The sequence below is a fragment of the Propithecus coquereli genome, unplaced genomic scaffold (genome assembly GCF_000956105.1).
Source record: "Propithecus coquereli isolate 6110/MARCELLA unplaced genomic scaffold, Pcoq_1.0 Scaffold574, whole genome shotgun sequence".
NCBI classification, from domain to species: Eukaryota; Metazoa; Chordata; class Mammalia; order Primates; family Indriidae; genus Propithecus; species Propithecus coquereli.
In genome coordinates, this window is record NW_012151663.1 from 546,581 (window position 1) to 564,778 (window position 18,198).

The window sequence follows — 18,198 nt, forward strand, 5'->3', positions numbered from 1 at the left end:
GTGTTTGTGGATTGTTGGTTCTCACATAGTGCCTGGTGTCAGGAGGCACTGGAACTGTTCAGTCTCTGAGAGTCAAACCATGCTGCTAGGGAGCTAGGTCCCTGGAACAGGACCTGTCAGGTGGTACATTCCCAGAGACTCAAAAGGAACAAGCCCTAGATAGGCTGGGAATATGTGCTGAATGGTGGCACTCTCCTAACTAGTGGGAGAAGGAACGTTCACACTTCAGAACTAGGTAGTTGAGACTAACCATGAAATATTGGAGCAAAGTTCAGAGGCAAAAAACTGAAAAGGGGGGATGTGTCAACCCTATAGTTCATTGAAGAAGTGCCTAAAATATTAATAATTGGATCAGCTGGCTTCTCCAAGAAATGGCTCACCTTTCTACATCTCTTTGTTTGTACAGACATTCCATCCCTATTCAGGGCTAGAAGAGCGCAGTAGGCAATGAACAGATCTCCTGCAAGCTTCGCAGGCAGGTCAGAGGTGCGCACGTAACAGCTGCTTGTTGTGAATACTCACCAGCATCGCCAGACGGGGCCTGCCCTCGAGCCTGCGGTCCCTCTGCTGTCGATCCGGTGTTCAGGCAACCACAGGACTGAGGCTCCTTGAGAAACAAAAAAGTAAAGGGAAATCAAGATGTTGGAGAGAGAGGAGACAGAAACAGAGTAGAGAAGGACTAGAAATGCAAGGAAAGGGAGGGGCGGAAATGGAGCTGTGGGTGTGGGTGTGGGAAGTGCGCTGGCGTCCACCCGAGAGTGGAGTTTGGCCATGGCTCCCTGCGCCTGGGAGGTGCCGCTGCTTATTCCCTCTGGAGATTTGAAGGGTGTTCTCTTTCTTTGTCGCCACCTGTGGAGCTGAGAAGTGGAGCCACCAGTACGCTTTATTGCCATGCTCCTAACACAGTGCCTGGGACACAGTTGAAAGGAGGGGACGACAGGGAGTGCCCCTCTTGGCTTTGGGTACCTCCTTGTGCAGGATCCCAGGCCTCCCCAGCTGGCGCACATGCTAAAACGAACAGTGCCTGAGTGGGTGACTGGGAGACAGACGATACTGGCCTGTGGGGACTCTGCCCGATAGCTGTCTCCCACAGCAGCCCCGCTCCGCACGGTCTGAGGCAGGCCGGCTTCATTTCCTCTGACGGCTCCTCAGAAAAGAACTTTGGGGCTGCAGGGGAGCTAGGGATGAACATACCAAGCTGATATTAGATCCTCTCCTTGAGCCATAAATTGTTGTTAAATATCAGTCAAGATATTTGCGTTTGCCGCCTAGCGGATGAGTGTTCCAGGCTGTAGAGTGGGAGTTGGCAGGCAGCAGCTGCTACGTTTAAGGACAGGTCCTATGGTCCAGGAGACCGTCTGCCTGTCTGTGTTTTGAGGAGCCTAACAGGTCTCTTCCTCACTGGATCCTAAGGACACTGTTTTCACGTATCCAAATGCTCATCTTTCTTAAACCATGTCAGTCCAGTAGCCCCTGGGACATGGCAGCTGTGAGTCAGCACACAATGTGGTTTGTGTATCTTTGTGATTAATACTCAGGGCGACATGTGCTCTCCTGAGCTTTGCACTGCCATGTTGCAGATTTACCCAGGAAGGCATGGCGAGGGTGTTGGGAGTGGGTGTCCACATTTACAAACTAAAGGGCCAGGTTTATATTAATAATCTTGCGTCAGTTACATTGCTCTTCCCCCAAACCCGGCATTCATTTTCCATGGCATCTGGAGTACCTGACCAACATACCAGGGTAGAGTAGGAAACGAATGTCACTGGGAACGCGTAATTGTGTTCAGTTCTTCGTTATCTGTATACAGCTCATTTGTGATCATGAGCTACAGCAGTTTCAATTCTAGGAGAGCACCTAATGCAATCTTGGACAGTTCTGTGTTGCCTTTCAGAGTGAGCTCAGTGAATGTGGGCTCATATTAATAATGGCAATAGAAAGGCATAATTAGGAAGCTAAACCTGCTCCTGCAAAAAATATGAGACACATCTAAAGGCAGACAGTAATAGTTTTTTGATTGTGCCCACTGCACCCATTTGCCCAGGTAACTGTGTGGTGGTGGGTCACCTCCCGGGAGTAGGGGGAGGGGCACAGTTACTGGCATTGAGCATTCTTTTATTGATAGAAGTAATTGTCTTCTGTTTTTAATGAGTCAACGTTAATTCAGATTTTTTTTTTGAGATGGCAAATTATTTATTCATTCTACTAATCTTTATTGAGTCCTAGAGGAAGAGCAGGGAATAAAACTGATAAAGCCCCTGACTTCTTGGTGCTATTTTTCTTTGGGGGAGAGATGCAATAAACAAGGGAACAGATAATAAGATAATTTCTGATAGGAGTAGGTGCTGTGATACAATAAAAAATGACAGAGTGTGATGAGGGCCGGGGGAGGCGCACGTAGGGATGGAGAGGCCAGCATCTGGAAGGACAGCAGAGCTGAGCGGGGACGGAAAAGCTGGGAGAGCCAGTCATTCGGAGAGCTGGGAGAAGAGTGCCCTAGACAGAACAACAAAGGCCCTGGAGCTGGGAACAAGCTGGGCATAGCTGGGGAACGGAAAGCTGTCCATTGTGGCTGCAGCACAGCGCGAAGGAGAGTGGAGAGGCAGGCAGGGACCGGGGGTGCTTGCAGGCCTTGGCAAGGAGTCTGAATAGTGTTGTAAACGTAGTGAGAAGCCATTGAAGGGTTGTAAGCAAAGGAGTGACATGATCTGATTTACATTTTTAAAATCCTTTGAGAGAGAAACATAAATGCTGGTGTATGCATGGACTCTCAGGAACACATAAAAAACTGATGGTTGCTTGGCCGCTGGGGAAGGAAACTGAGAGAATGAGATGGGAAACTTACTGTCTGCTGAATATTATTTTATACAGTTTGAATTATTATATTCATGCTACCTATTTAAAGAAGAATTAACAAATATTAATATAAAACAAGTACATCTCAGATCATTTATCAAAACAAAAAAATCCAGAAATTCCTCTAACTGCTGTGAAGCAGGAAGGCTTGGAGGGCAGTGGAGGCAGAAGCAGGGCCACTCTTTGTGGGCTCCGGCAAGCCCTGGTGCAGCTGCTGGCCTCACCGCACCCAGCACTGCTGGCCTTCTTTCTGCCCTGTCAGCACGCGGGGCTCATTCCTGCCTCAGGACTGTGCGTGAGAAGAAGAGGTGCAGGGCAGATTCAGGACATCATTTAGATCTAACAAGACCACTAATAACGTCAGTGTGAGGAGTAAGGGAAAGAGAGAAACCAAGAATGAGTCCTGAGTTTGACTTGAATGGCAGCTGGGTGGATATATTGCCATTCACCGAGGCAGGGAAGTTTAGGAGATGAACTATGTAGGGTCAGGAGGCTTAAGGGTTCTGTTTGAACATGTTACTGTTAAGATTCCTGGTAGCCACTCTGGTTGGAGGTGTTTGTCAAATAGGCAGTTGGATGTAGGAGTTTGGCTTTGAGGGGAAGAATTCATGGATGGAAGTATAAATTTAAGATGCACCAGCATTGAGATTCTACTTGGATCTAGATGAGATTACCTGAAGGAGGGAGTATACACGGAGAAAATGCAGGAGGACTTCATTCTGGAGTGATTTTTAGAGGAGAAGCCATAAAAGATTCCAAAGAGCAGCAGTCAGTAAGGTGGAAAGAAAATCGGGAGTGTCATATCACAGAAGATGAGAAAGGAAAGTATTTCAAAAGCCAGGGAAAAGTGGACAAGTGCTGTTGAGAGGTTCGGGCAAGGATGTTGGATTCGACCACCGGAGCTCCTGACTGACCTCTGCTTGTCTCTCAGGTTCAGAGAACACAGTCTCTTTGGAATTAACCTCTCGTTCATTCACTTGACCAAAATATTTTGAGTGAACCAAGCACTGTTCTTGGCATACAGGGTATGTGATAAATTACAGAGGCATGGTGCTCATGAAATCTAGCCAAGGAGTCAAGTTAAATAAAAGGTCACATAAATGACAATTGTGACTAGTGATTGTAGGAAAAGTCCAAGATGGCCTGAAAGTGTATACTGGGGCCCTAACCTAGTCTGAGAGTCCAGGACTGGCTCCCTGAGGACGAGTCATGGAAGCTGAGGCCTGAATAAACAAGAATTTAGTTAGGAGGTGTGTCTGGAACACAGAGTGCAAGGGGTAAATGACACAAGGGGCATGGAAGCCACGGCCAGGGACAAGACCATGCTTCAACGGGGAAGCTGTTATTGCAGTCAGTGGGGAACCATTAGGTAAGGAGTGCAGTGATCACAGACAAGGTTGTATCCAGTCTCTTTGGCTGCTGTGAGGAAGATGGATTTGATGTGGGGTGACGGGTGACCACCTAGGGGAGGCTATTGCAGTAGCCTTGGCAAAAAGATACTGTGGCTTTGACTGGGTGGTGGCAGTGGAGATGCAAAGAAGAGAGTGGATTTGATTCTGGAAGTAGAATTCACAAGACTTGGTAACTGAATATGAAGAGTAAGGAAGATATCAGTGATGCTCCAGGTTTGCGTCATGAACCGGCTGCATGGTGGCCCTGTTCTCTTGGAATGGGAACGCTGAAGGAGAGAAAGGTTTGTGGGGAAGCAGCGAGTGTCCTGAAGTCTGAGCCAAGATACCGAGTAGAAAATTGAACACAGAGGTGTGGAGCTCCAAAGAGAGGTCTGGGGCAGAGAGATAAATTTCAGAATTTTTAGCATATATAGTTAGAATTTTAAACCTTGGAGGAGAGTACAAAAAGAGGGTGCAGCACTAATTCTAATATTTCAAGGACAGTAAATGAGGAGCTACCAGAGGAAGAGAAGGAAAACAAGGTAAGCAGGTGTGTCGGATCCCACAGGAGTAGTCAGCTGTTCTAGGTGCTATAAATAAGAACTGAAAAGGGTCATTGGATTTAGCAGTTTTTAGTCTCCATTCGTGGGGTGTTTTTCATACCCAGATTGGAACCATTTGCTGAAGTCCTCATACCTGAGCCACGTCCCTGCCCACCCCCCAGCTGAAATGGAACTGGGCTATGGGGTTGGCACCTTCAGTGCGGGATTTCACTGTGTCCATAGTCTGACTTCAAATTTGAACTCTTGTCTGCAGAAAACGCTCTTCTGCCTCTGAATAAGCCTCTTCCCCTCCAGGGGAGGTGTGTTTTAAAAAACTAACTTTAAACAGGGAGGACCAATAAGCTGGTTTCTCTGTCCCCCGCTTCCCCAGCACACTCTCTTGCAACAGCCCACAGCAGACGCTGTGGGACTTGTGACTTTAAAGCTCAGATTTTGTGAAGGGGGAGAAAAGCATGCTCATACTCTTCAGCTCCTCGGAGTGACCTTTTCACGTTATTGTCGTGAAAACAAGAAGTGTGCAGAGCGACTTCATCTTTAAAGGAAGCACATAAAACAAAGGCAGGTGACACTGGCGCAGTCTGGGCGAAGCCCGGCTGTTGCAGAGGGTGTACAGCCAGCTCCTGTCTCCTGCTCTTCCTTTCCCCGCAGCCCCCGCCCGACAGTCCCAGGGAAACAGACAGAGGCGTTTCAACAGGTGGTCGGTACGTGACCGAACTTGGGAGCACACGCTGTGCCTCTGCCTGCGAGAGAGGCTTGCGGAATTCTCAGCTGCACCTGTGGGGGTGCCTCCACCGGGGCAGAGCTGCTCTCTGCTGTCCTTGGAAGGTGTCCACATCCCTTTCATGCTGTCCCTGACCACTGAACGCTTTCCAGGCTGCACCATGTAGTCTTCGTATATTTCAATCAGGTTTCTCCAAAATTTGCATATCTGCAACAGCAGTGTTTCCTGAGCCTGTCACTTAGCATGCATTTATAGTCTGTAAAAACAGGTTGTGGAGAGGGAGAGAGGAAACTTACACATCACATGTTTGCAGGAAGACGTCCACATTCATTCTCCGTTGTCAGCAGTGACTTCTCGAAGGAGAAGAGAACTGGAGTCCGGATTGTGAAGTGAAGGCAGCCGGGGCGGGAAGAATGCCGCGTGGGCGGAGGAGGAGGGACCGGGCTGGGGGTGGGGCAGGGCCATGATGCCGAGTGTGTCAGCCACACTGTGTGAGGTCAGAGGGATGACACCACCTTGCAGAGTCATCCCAGGAACAGCCAGCCCTCCTTGACAACGTGTCAGGTGCTTCCTGGGCATCATTTTCTGTAGAACCCCATGTTATAGAAGACACAGCTGAGCTCTGGAAGGTTCAATGGCTCACCTGCAGCCACACAACTGTCAGAGCAGTACAGCTGGAACCCGAATCCAGTACTTGGGGTTCAAAACACACACTCCTGAAAGAGACCTTGAGGCTCCCCTGTTAAGGGACTTGCCATGACAGCAGGGGTGGCACTACAGGTCTCTCCCAACTCCAGTCTGTCATCTCTGTACTCCCCTATGGGCCCAGCATGTGGATTGAAAGGCCAGCAGAGAAAGAAAACGTTCCCTTCCTTTCCGGGTGTTGCTCTAGAGAGAGAGGTGCGGCATTTGCAGTCTGATGCCCCCTGACTGCGTTGCCATTTGCACATTCTGAGACTTGGATGAGCTGGCTCTTGCCTTCAAAAGTGCCTTTAGGGAGGGCTACTCAGGTCACGGTTCCCTGGTGAGCCATGTGCCAGGAGCCTGGCAACTGAGCTACCCCATGGGCCTAGTCTGTGCCCCACGAGCTCCTGGATAGGATGGGTACTGCCTTTTTTCTCACCTCCACTGCCATTTTGGAACTGGTTTTATAGGAGACTGCTTTGTTTGAGAAGATAGTCTTTTAAAGGATAAGGAAATGCTGAAAGAGAAGGCCTGCTGAACAGAGGATAAGGTCACCCCCAAAACAGAAGTTTCTTGCCGGTACTGCACTCTTCTCCTGAGAGCCGTGTAGGGGCTGGAAGTGGGGGGAGGAGACAGCCAGGAGTGTAGGCACCTCCTAGGAGTTTTGGGGACCCTAAAGACTGCCCCAGGTACCAAGTGGGTTAATGCCACCCACTTTGAGCTACTGAAATGATGTTTAAAGGACCAAGTTATTATTCCTGTGGCAAAAACTGCCTTGAGCCATTTTCTCTCAGTTTTTAAATATATGTTCATCTCCAGATAAAACAGCCTAGAATATGAGCCTGAAGCCTAGCCCCCTTCTGTGTGCTGGGTGTTAGTGTGGCAGAGTTCTCACAAGTCACCATATTCTTTGTGGTGTGGGCACCCTGCCCCCTGCATCCCCCAGGTTTCAAAAATAAGTTTTTCCTAGGTAGCGACAAGAGTGAGCGGTAGAAGGCTTGTTCTCTGTGAGGTAGAGTGAGGGCTACGTGAGCTAAGTGATGGAAGGAGACATTACTAGAACAGGACAAATATTCCCCAGAGGAGAGGAAAAGGGTAATTAGAGTTTTTGCAAGAATGGGGCTATTTGGAGAACAATAATAAAGGATATCAACAGTGGTGAAATTTTTTATACTTTTAAAATTGTGTGTGTACTAACTGCATCAGGAGCGTCAGTAAGCTGGACTGTGACACAGTTTTCTCCACCCTCCACCCCCGACTGCTCTCTTAGTGCCACGTGATGGCACATGGCGAGGGAGGCCCCTAGGCCTCTGCGGAGTCCACACACTGCCCGTGGAGTTCTGTGCATGAGGCATTTGCATCTTTGCCTCCGCCACACTCTTTAGGTTCTAACATTTAGCTTCTATGTAACTGCTGTTGTAATTGATTTGGAGGAAAGCAGATGATTGCTTCTGTTCTAGAACCGTCCCAGTTATTTAGTGCTTTTTATTAAATTGTTAAGGAGTAGAGTGGACTTTTCTAAACTACATGTTTTCCTTCCTTTGAAAAACAGACAGACCGATACCTAGTTTGGTGTTTCACTGTGGCTTTGATTCCAGTGCCCTGGGCAGCTGACTTCTGTCCATCTGCTGGTTTTCTTCTCTCAGCCCAGCCAGAGCACTGTTGGCCAATGCAGCAAGCTGAGGATCCAGTTTTATTTATTGGAGTATAATGACTTTCCTCCACCATGCAAAGCCAGGGGTGGAGGAGAATGCAAAGCAGATACATTCCATTCCCGAAACACCTGCAGCTGCTTTGCCTGTACCATGGGCCTGATGAAATAAAATGCATTAAGATCCTTTAATACATTTCTGTGCTACAAATTCTGCCTTGGGCTTTGGGTCAGCGGATGTGGTGTAATCCAGGGATTGCTGCTGGTGGGAGAATAAATGGCTAGTGCTTTACAACAAGCTTTCCTGTAACCACCTGCTGTTCTCAACATGTACTTACAAATGAGCTATGAGGTCAGTGAGCTGTCCTGAGCTTTAAAAAAGTTTTACCTTGCGGGAAAAATGTGATTCTTTCTTTGAAAGAATGTTTCAGACACGTGGGTCAGGCATATTTGCCATTTACTTTTTGAATAGACACTTTAGATGTGAAGTGGTACCTGTTAATGGTTGAGATTTGGAGAGTTAACTCAGGAGGCTTTGGGAGGTCTCGGATAGGTTTTGTTGCTGGAGCCCATGTGCATCTGTAAGAATAGTCTCTGATTTACCTTGGAACTGGACGTACCTGCCTGGCCTCTTTGCTGTGCGGCACCCAGCTCAGGCTGGGGGGCTGGTGAGCAGGCACCTGGGGCAGACACCGCACAGACAGCTGCACACTGCCACACTGCACACCAGCAGAGCCTTTAACAGTGCCTCAGGCCCTAAGGCTTGTCAGTATTTTTAGGTTCTGCTTGAACTTTTGACAATTTGAAATTCAAATGAGCAAGAAAGTGTAAAACATTTCTTGCAAATGAGGTAAAAACACCCGAGCAGCTGGAGCTGGGGCCCGCCCTGGTCTCAGGCTTTGATAAAACAACCACTTAGGGGCCAGGTGCAGTGGCTCACTCATGCCTGTAATCCCAGCACTTTGGCAGGCTGAGGCTGGAGGATCACTTGAGGTTAGGAGTTTAACACCATCCTGGGCAACATAGCAAGACCCCATCTCTAAAAAAATAAATTTAAAACTTAGCTTGGTATGGTGGTGAGGGCCTGTAGTCCCAGCTACTCTGTAGTCTGAGGCAGGAGGATTGCGTGAGCCCATGAGTTCAGAGCTGCATTGAGCTATGATCATGCCACTGCACTCCAGCCTAGGTGACAGAGTGAGACCCTGTCTCAAAAAAAAAAACAAACAAACCAAAAGCAGCCACTTGGGGGAGGCTCCAGGTGGGGGATCTGCAAGAAAGCAAAGTGTGCAGAGCTGCCAGTTTTGCCAACTTGACGTGGTGCTTTTTACCCATGGTAAAGCTGATAAGCAACATTTCTATCTGGCACAGATTGAATAAAAATGTCAAGAGCTCAGACTTTGTGAATTTCAGCATTACTTTCTTTGTCTCCCTCAGGAAATTCTCTGGGAAAGGACAATTTCAGCCCAGCCAATTCTTAGGGCATGGAGGGAAAGGCTGGCCTGGGGGCCCCGGGCCTCAGCCAAGAGTAGGGGTCCTACCTCAGGCTGGACATAAGCTGGGCTCCTTCCCTCTGTCCCCTGGCTTCTGCTCCACCCACCTCCCCTGTCCCCTAAAGGAGCCCTTCCCTGTGGCCTGTGGGGGGAAGAGAACTAGCAGATGAAGAAGCTGTCTTGGTTCAGCTGCCCCAGCGCCCTGCCTGCCAGCACTGCCAAGAGGGAGAGAACACAGAATACAGACCCGCTAGGTTGAGTGATGCCTCTGAGTGTTCCTTCTGGACAGTGACAGTAGTTGATTTTTGTACATAAGTTAGTGAAATAGGAAATATTGTTAGAACTTTGGTAAGCATTTAGAGCAAGGTGTTGGGTGTTACGGCTTCTCTGCCTAATGGTGGCATTTGGGCAAATTGCTCTCAGTCCTGTAGGTTTAGACTCAAACACCCACTCCCCCTCCCCGTGTGAACAGAGGTGAGATGAGGTGTGGCTGTGAGCATCTGAATGAATTGTATGAATTTCAGATGTTAGTTTTAAAAGCTATAGGGTCAAGTTTGAAGTTTGGTTCCGACCAGATGAGCAGTTTTAGAAATCTGCGTGTCAAACCTTCATGAGTCTCAGAAGAATGAGCCTCCGTTCAGCTTTCTTCTGGGAATGTGTCTCCAAGACCCTTCAGGTGTGGGGCATCTTCAAGTTTCTGTGGAACACGGGTCACTGGGGCCATAGGCCTTGTGTCTGCGTTGGGAGGAGTGAGTCCAGATGTGCTGGTTTAATACACATGGGTGGCCTCCACTGATACACCTGTCACCCCAAGAGAAGCCCCTCGGGCCTCTCTGTTCAGGTTGAGTGACCCGAAAGCTGCCTTCTACATTTCTCATTCACGTGGGATGCTTTTAGGACAGAGGTTTACACAGGTCTTGAATTGCATTTTTTTGCCTTCTGCCATAATCTGTGTCTCTGTTAGTGACAGGGTCAGAGAAGCTATTGCCCTTCCCCCATCTCTTGCTGTCCACAGCCACAGGCTTGGGCAGGGCCCTGGGATGACAGCCTTTGGTGGTTCAGCCACTGTGGCTGTCTGGTAGGCATCCTCTTCTTCCCCTCCTGTTCCATGGGCCCCCTCTCGATGGTGGCTACTCAGCGGAAGAGGGTCTTCTCAAACTGAGGGTGTCGCTGTCAGAGACCCTGGGGAGACCTTCCAGCCCAGATCGCAGGGAATGACTGGTACTAGGTGCTGTGGTTGGGCCTCCTCACCTAGTACTACTCTCCCTCTTCCCATGGAAGAGGTGGGGCCGTGGGACAAAGTATTTACAGAGCTGCTGCTTCACCCTCCTTTTTTAATCAAGGGCTTGTCCCAAATTGCTCTTCATTGCCAGCAAGCAAAGAGACGCCCACACAGGTTCTTGAGTGTCTTGTGCAGGTTTACTGAAAACAACTCAGGCAGCCTTAAAGGAGCTCTGCAGCTTCCTCTTGGGCCAGTATTTTATGAAAATCTGGTAATCCAGGGCTCCGAGGAGCAGGGCAGCCAGTCATGTGACTTAGCAGGGGAAAGGGCTGAGGTTAAACCACATTTAGTAGGCAGCTCATGTTTTCAAAAACTTTTGCTTTGGCTATTTTCTTCTCTTTTGGGGGTGAGCATTCTTTTAATCATATTCCCCCACACCTTATCCTTCTTTATCCCTCCAAAGCACTGTATGCTGTATAGCTATTGTAAACAAATGTCTATTGAAATTGTTTTTAAAATTACATGCTGCTAAACAGTGGAACCATAAGGAGAGAGTAGACATGGGAGTATGTGTATGTCAGTGAATTCAGTTTTAATATATAACTCTTTTAAACATGGGGGAGAAAGAATTGCATGATACCCTGGGTGATACCAGAGCCAGTGTCATGGTTTGGCTGATCAGTTCTGTGTCCTCTGTGTCTCCATGTCTTCTAGACACTGCCGTCTGTGGCCCTCTCTGGAAAGGCCCCACTTGCTTTCTAAGGCATGGTGTGGAGGAAGTGTTGAGGCTGGCCTAGCCAAGACAAGACTGAAAATCCCCTCGTGCTCTAAAACTGTGCTCATCATTGAAATAGGGAACAGTCATCTTCCCCAGCAGCCTGAACTCATCTCTCTTCAGACCCAGCTTAGTATCTAGACTTGAGTCAGAGAACAATTTTAGGTTCATAACACTTGCAGCGGTTTCTGAAAGCAGATCTGGGGGTACCAAGAAAAGAGGATAAAGATTTAGTCCCACCCACCAGTCATTCCCACCCTCTTCTCCCCCTCCCCCATACCTGGGACCACCCACTCCTAACTACTGACACCAGAATGCATTCAGCCACTGGCCGCTGTCAGTGGATAATGTCTGCTGGCTGAGCATTTGGGTCAAGTTCCAGCATGTAACTTCCTCTTAGGAAGTGATCCTGACAGGAGAGAGAACTGAGCTTAATTTATGCCATCTCATAACCTCAGTCTAAGTGCAGCAGCTTGGGAAGTTAGCCTTCCAAAATTTTCTCCCAGACTTTTCCCCAGTGAATTACACTGCCATATATTCTAATTGTTACCAGTTCTGTTTCCAGAATCTACCTGCTGCTTAACAGTTTTCACCTTTCAGAAATCAAAGCCAAGTATCAAGGAGTGTCTTAAACAGGTACACAGAACTTGAGTAGAGAAGTAAGATGATTTTGGCTGGATGAAGAATCCTTGGGTGGGCAGGGAGAATATTGGGGGCAGTTGCTGTGGTTATCACTCCCTACTTCTTTTTCCAGGCAGTCCTGGGGCTCTCAAATCCACCAAGTTGCCTGCCCACCAGTGGAAGGCGAGCTGAGCAAACGTGGGGGGCAGGGGCGAGGGAACCAGACCAGGCTCCCCTCCGTCGGTCTGCCTCTGACTCAGGAGGTGTTATGCGGAGCCAGAGGCTGCGGTATTCCAGTGGTAATCCATTTCCTGCAGCTTTGATTCAGCCGGCAGCATACATCAGAAGCAGCAAAGGGCCCTGTAAGGTTTTTGGATGATCGGCGCCAGAGAAAGGAAGACGAGCAGAGTGAAAAGGGCAAGCAACGAGGCTTTATTGGGGGAAGGGGAAAAAGCGCTCCCGGGCGAGGTTCGCAGGTCCCGAGAGGTGGGGCCTGAGAAATGGGCCGCCCGAGAGTTTTGAGCGGGCTTATATATGTTTTAGAGTGGGGGATGGGGGTTTTCTGGGACGAAGAATTTTGGCGAGAAAAGTGGGGAGTCCTTTGTTGTAGTTTTAGGGTGGGTGTTGAGAAGTAGGAGGGGCCAGTGGTATTTGTGGACCCCAGGGACCGAAACTTCTCTTATTCGGGTGAACATCCGGGCGTGTTTATTCTTTAACTCAGCTGGGCCTGGAAGTCATTTGTGGGCTTCTCTTTTTTCTTTAAGGAGGGGAGGGGTGCCCGCCACCAGCCGTACAGGCCCCTGGGACCTTCTCCTGAATCATCATCCCGGGATCTTAAAGGACGGGAAGGGAAGGGGCAGCAGGGTCCTCCTGCCCTATTATAAATGCTGCTGATACAGAAATACATAAGGATTTGGTGACAGAAATGTCTACAAAAATCCTGATGCCATCCTGTTGGTGCCCCCACCCTAAGCCCCAACTGGCAGCAGGTTCTCCCCTCACCAAGTAGGCTTTGCCATGAAAGGATTATTTTGCCTGTCAGATGGGGATGCGTACTGAGGCCATCCATGCTTCTGCTGTGAAATCCTTTAGGAGAAAGACACGTGGTATCCAATATCTTCAAGTAATGAACTTATCAGTAAATAGAACACACGAGCTCATTAATCTTAACTTTCCTTTTGGACCAAGTGGGAGCACAGCTTCTCGGGAGACGAAAATTTCATCTCTGTTCTTTCCCTTAAACCCAATCCCAATTTAGAGTCAAACATTGCCCTGCTCTCCTTGGGAAGTAGGTAATAATGTGTTTCCTTGCACAGGGGATCCCCAGGCAGTGGGCGTGCGTCCTTGCGCAGCCTGAGCTCAAGGCTTCCAAGCAGGGTGTGGGTGTCAGCTGCCTCCTTGAGGCAGGTTGGTCCCTAGCCATTTAAGACCACATTCTCCACCTCCTCTCCGGCACACTGCCTTCAGGCTGAGGAATGTTGTCCAGGTGAAGTTAATCTTAAAAGTTGAGGCCATTGAATATTTAGTGAATCTTAAACCTTAAGGCTTTTGAAACTCTTGTCCATCCTGGCCACTCAGTCCTGGCTTCAACTCCTGCTGTTCTTCTAAACTCACAGCCTCCACAGCTCCGAAAAGAAGCTGAGGATGTAGGGATGGATGAGTCACAGTTTGCAAGGAGCGGCCACCCATTCTTCATGGCCTGGATCTGAGCTTAAAAGAAAGAACTCTGAGAAGAAATGCCTTTGGCTTGGAGAATGAGTGAGGAGAGCACCGTCCCCGGCAGGCTGCTGGGGGGTCCTGCTCCGGATGCACGGGGAGAGAAGGTTTAGGAACGGGTTTGGATTCACCTGGAGGCTTGCTCCTGCAGACCCGATCTAGGCCCACAGAGCCTGCAGGTGTGGCCAGATACAGCTGCTGGGGAGCAGCCAGCGCTGGCAGGTGGTTTTCCTAGGCCAGATCTTGTCCTCCCCACCCTCCCTGAAAGAGAGGGCCAGCAGACCCAGGGGACATCAGGTGTCTGTACTAGGCACGCCCGTCAGCCTTTCTGGAAATTGACTGGCAAGTGGAGAGGGAATGGGCTACACCTTGATGCAGCTCTTTGTTTCCTTCTGTTCTCTGAGCCTCTCTCCTCACTCCGTCCCCGCGTGGTTTTCTATGCAGAGGGACGTCGTCTGCACGGTCTCCTCAGTCCCTTGTTCTGCCAGCTTCACTGGTCTTTTTTTCTTCTTCACCAGAACAATGTCTCCTTTGGACTTCTCTGCTCCAGAAAGAGGACCTGCGGCCTCCTTCACTTCTGGGAGGGCAGGGCAAGTGCGGGCCTTGGGTGTGGGCACCTCAGCCTCCCGCCTGCCAGACGGAGTTGAAAATGTCAGTTTCCTTGGAGATGGAGATTTGAGCTCAACATTTCTGTTCTCTCCTCTATTTACATGAAATACCTTTGCCAGCACTTGAAACAACCCATTTCCTCTGCGAGTCCCGACTCGCTTGTGGGTTTGGTTTGATCACTCCCACCATGCCCCCAAGCCCTGCCACACAGGAGGTCCTTTGTCATCTGAGCCATGATCATTTCTCCTCCCTCCCTGCCTCCTAGAAATAGTGTCCTGCGGTGGATGTCACAGTTTGCTGGAGCCAGAGCAAGTGCTGAGGGACAGTCCTGTGCTCTCCTGCCTATGTGGTGGGCAGGGGGCTCGGAGCCCACTCATTTCCAAGGGAAGGGGTTGTCCACTGGGGTTCTTCGCTTCCGGGGTCCAGTTAGGGACAGCTCTGAGTGGCCGTAACTTGGGCATTCTGGGGGCGTCAGACTGACTTGAGCAGCTGTGGAACATGAGGTACTCGCCCCGTTGGAAGAGTGGCGTGTTACCATAAACCCTCCTCAGCAGCAGGAGCCCTGCTGCGACTGTTGTCCCCCGCCGGGATGCCCCTCCATGCTCTGGACAAGGGCGAGAGCCAGGCTTTGGGCATCTGGAGGTCACCCTAACATGCTCTTTCCTCTGTTCCTCCCGCTGCCTCAGGTTACGTGTTCTGTATGTTACACCGCCTCCCCGAGCAGCATGACTGTACGTTTGACCACATGGGCCGCGGCCGAGAGGAAGCCATCATGAAAATGGTGAAACTGGACCGGAAAGTGGGGCGCTCCTGCCAGCGCATCAGGGAGGGGTGCTCCTGAAGGCCGGGCGTGGCCACCACATGACGCTGTTCTTAGTTCACTAATGTTAGCCTTATTTAGGACAAAGTCAGCCAGATACCTTGTACTGGGCACATGTCAGACTACAGCCAGCCGTTCCCTTTCTTTAGCCAGCCGTCCTGGTACTGTAGTTTAGGGTTGATGGTGGTTGAAATTGATTTCTGGCTGGTTACTAAGGTGCCTGCTAGCCATTGTATAAAATTAAAACATGAAGAATATTTTTTTTTGAGCATGGCTAGTGGATTTAAAACAACACATACCTGTCACTGCTGGAGTCAAACTTATAAAAAGCCTTAAGCAGAAAGTGTTCCAGACGGAGACTCTGAGTTAATAGAGGAGTAGAAGCTGGTGTTAAAGTTCCCACGACGCACATGGCTTTGCCAGAAACTCTGTTTAATGTTCGGCCATTCACCTCCTCACTTGTCCTTAGTCCCAGTAGCCAGGATACGTGACGGCCACTCGTGCCTTGGCCACAGGAGGCTGCTGAGATTGGCCGCGTGGCTGGGCTGGGTGGTGGCCTCGCTCTCCCACAGGGCTGGAAATGGGCGTGGGGAGACAGATACTTATGGAAATTTTTTACCTGACTTACTATGAAAAAAACTCATCACGCAAGAAGAGAAACAATAACCTCACTTTGAAAATTAGCTCCACTCAAGACTAGTCCACGAACAAGACCCGCCTTTCTACGCAGGATCCATGGTCACAGGAAGCGACCAGAGCACACCTGACCCCACTAGCTCTGGTTTGCCATTCGCCAAGTGCAGGGGTCTGGCAGTTGATCAAATAAGGCCAATGGCAGCACAGCAGCTGTGGCTGGGGTCTGCAAACTGGCCTCTGCAGCTAGATTTCTATATTGGGAGTTTTTAAAAAGACATTTCGTAGCCAACAGGGATCAGTAGAAGTGCTGGGAGCACCTAGGGAAGCTGCCGCCCTCAGACTCTGCCCTTCCAGCTGGAGCCTGCTCGTGCGGCCAGGGGCCGGGAGGATGGTGCTGCGGCCTCCGCTCTCATTGCTATGCGGCCCCACAGTCCAAGAACAACAGGCTACATCTACCACATAGCAAGTTTAGTAAGGGAGGTGGCACACTTCACCGGGACCGGGGGTTTGGGCCAGTCTAGAACAGTGGTTTGTGGCTGTGGCCCAGCTCCAGGAGTGACATTTGCTCTGCAGGTGGGAGTGGGAGGGTGTGTTTCTCAGCCTGTGCCGCCGAGCGTGGGCAGAGAGGAGTTGGCAGCCACGGCAGCCTGGGCCAGGTGGGGAAGGGGAAAGGGGTGCAAGTAGGCAGGATTAGGGCTCCCTCGAGAGCCCAGGTGGGGTCAGCAGTCCCCGAGCTCCCAGGGCCCCACGTGAGCCAGGCCGGTGAGGTGAGAGGCTCCTGCAGAGGCAGTGTGGCTCTGCCCACACAGGCTGCCGGAACAGTGTCACCCAGCAACTTTCCTTTTTGTAAAACAACAAATGGTTCAACTCTGTCTGCAAATTAACAGCCGAACACCTGCAACTGCAAATGTTTTTTGATCCGAAATACTGAAATAGGAAATCATGCACTTCCCACCCTCCACCCCCACCCCCACCAGAGTGGAATCCGCTGCAAAATCCCCAGCCTTAATTCTTGCTTCAGGACCCAGACCAGTGTCTTGCTCTGGGGCAGCCCAGGGCAAGAGGGGCCAGGTCTGTCCAGCGTTTACCACTGCTGTCAAGCCACGGCCCTCTGGCCACCACATGGCCATCCTCAGTGAGGCAGCCTGCCTCGGCCTCCACCAAGCTCTGGTCCCGAAGAGGCCGCGCGACCTTCCTGGCCCTCCCCAGCCCGCCGGCTGCTGCGTGGAGGCAGCAGTGGGAAGAAGCGGCTCTGGGGAGCCGGCCACACCCAGGATCGAAGCCCGTGTTCACTTCCTGACTTAGAGCTGGGGTGGGGGAGGAAGGGCTCGTCCCCTGCAGTATCTGTTCTGTGAAGTTTGTTAAATGTAAGGAAAGCTTAAATTCTTGTATCTTTAAAAGAGAAAATCTTATTTAACCCTTTTGTGTTCTAGATTTACTTACACACATAGCCTAGAGCTCAGTTTTAGTTTTAACATTGTGAAAATATTAAAAGAATCTTGTAACTTTATTCTTTTTTCTCCTGCTGAAAAAAAATTAAACCAATCGTATGAGAGTCTGGCTGTCTCTGTATCTCCAGTTCTCCTAACTGCCCCCGACATAGCCAGAAAAATGGTGCGGCGTCTCCCTGGCCAGCGCTGGGAAGAGATTGGGGTCCGGGGGCTTGTGCATTAGTCTCTCTGCGTTACTTGGGGGTGCCTCGTCCAGGTAAGTGCTGGGGCTCAACCGCTGCCTGCCTGGTTTCTGTTGGGTGGATCTACCTTGGGAGGCCACGGGGCCGGGCCTGTGCCAGCAGCAAGGAGGTTACGTATGTGGGGGTAGTGTGCCTGGTCCTAGTAGGAAGGCAGTGTCTCCTCGACCCAAACCCCACCCAAGGAAGCTCTTTGGTGTATAGGATGTGTTTGTGTAAAGTGTTTAAAACACGTCCGGCAGGGACAAAGCAGAGGAGTGGCACCTGTCCCCACAGCTTTGACGGCAGAGCTACCACACAGTTGCGGAGAATAGATGAAAAGTCCTTAGAGAAAATCAAAAGGACAAAGCTCAGGTTGACGGGGTGGAAGCAAACGTGTGCAGAGAGCAAAGGAGGGTCTGGCGGCCTCAGAGTGTGGGACGCCCACGCTCTCCCCACCGGCCCTACGGGAGCCGGCGTCCCATCAGCTCCCTCCTGCTTCCTCAGGAGGCTTTCACGGCCACAGAAATCCGCAGCAAGAAGAGGGCATGGTGGAAAGAAGAGAAGCCCTCCCGGGAGGGTAGCAGGGAGAAGCAGGAAGCCACAGGGAAGGGGCCGTGGTCTTCAAGGGAGTGATCAGCACCACTCACGGCGAACCATGAACCCCTCAACCCCGGAAAAGGGGTCCCCGAGAGGGAGGACCCCACGCGGGTGCAATAGCAATACCCAAGAAAGGTCTTCAGGGGCCTCAGAAATGTACCTCCCCTGCAGCCA

At 50.4% G+C, this 18,198-nt stretch overlaps 1 protein-coding gene across 1 annotated transcript in view; it reads left to right on the forward strand.

The window, feature by feature from the left end:
* ZFAND3 (zinc finger, AN1-type domain 3) overlaps positions 1-17,308 on the forward strand; it is a 232,361-nt gene extending 215,053 nt beyond the window's left edge. Inside the window, exon 5 of the mRNA XM_012658137.1 lies at positions 14,986-17,308. Coding sequence (XP_012513591.1) covers positions 14,986-15,140 — 155 coding nt within the window. The 3' untranslated portion in view covers positions 15,141-17,308. The remainder of the gene's footprint in view (positions 1-14,985) is intronic.
* Positions 17,309-18,198: the final 890 nt, after the last annotated feature.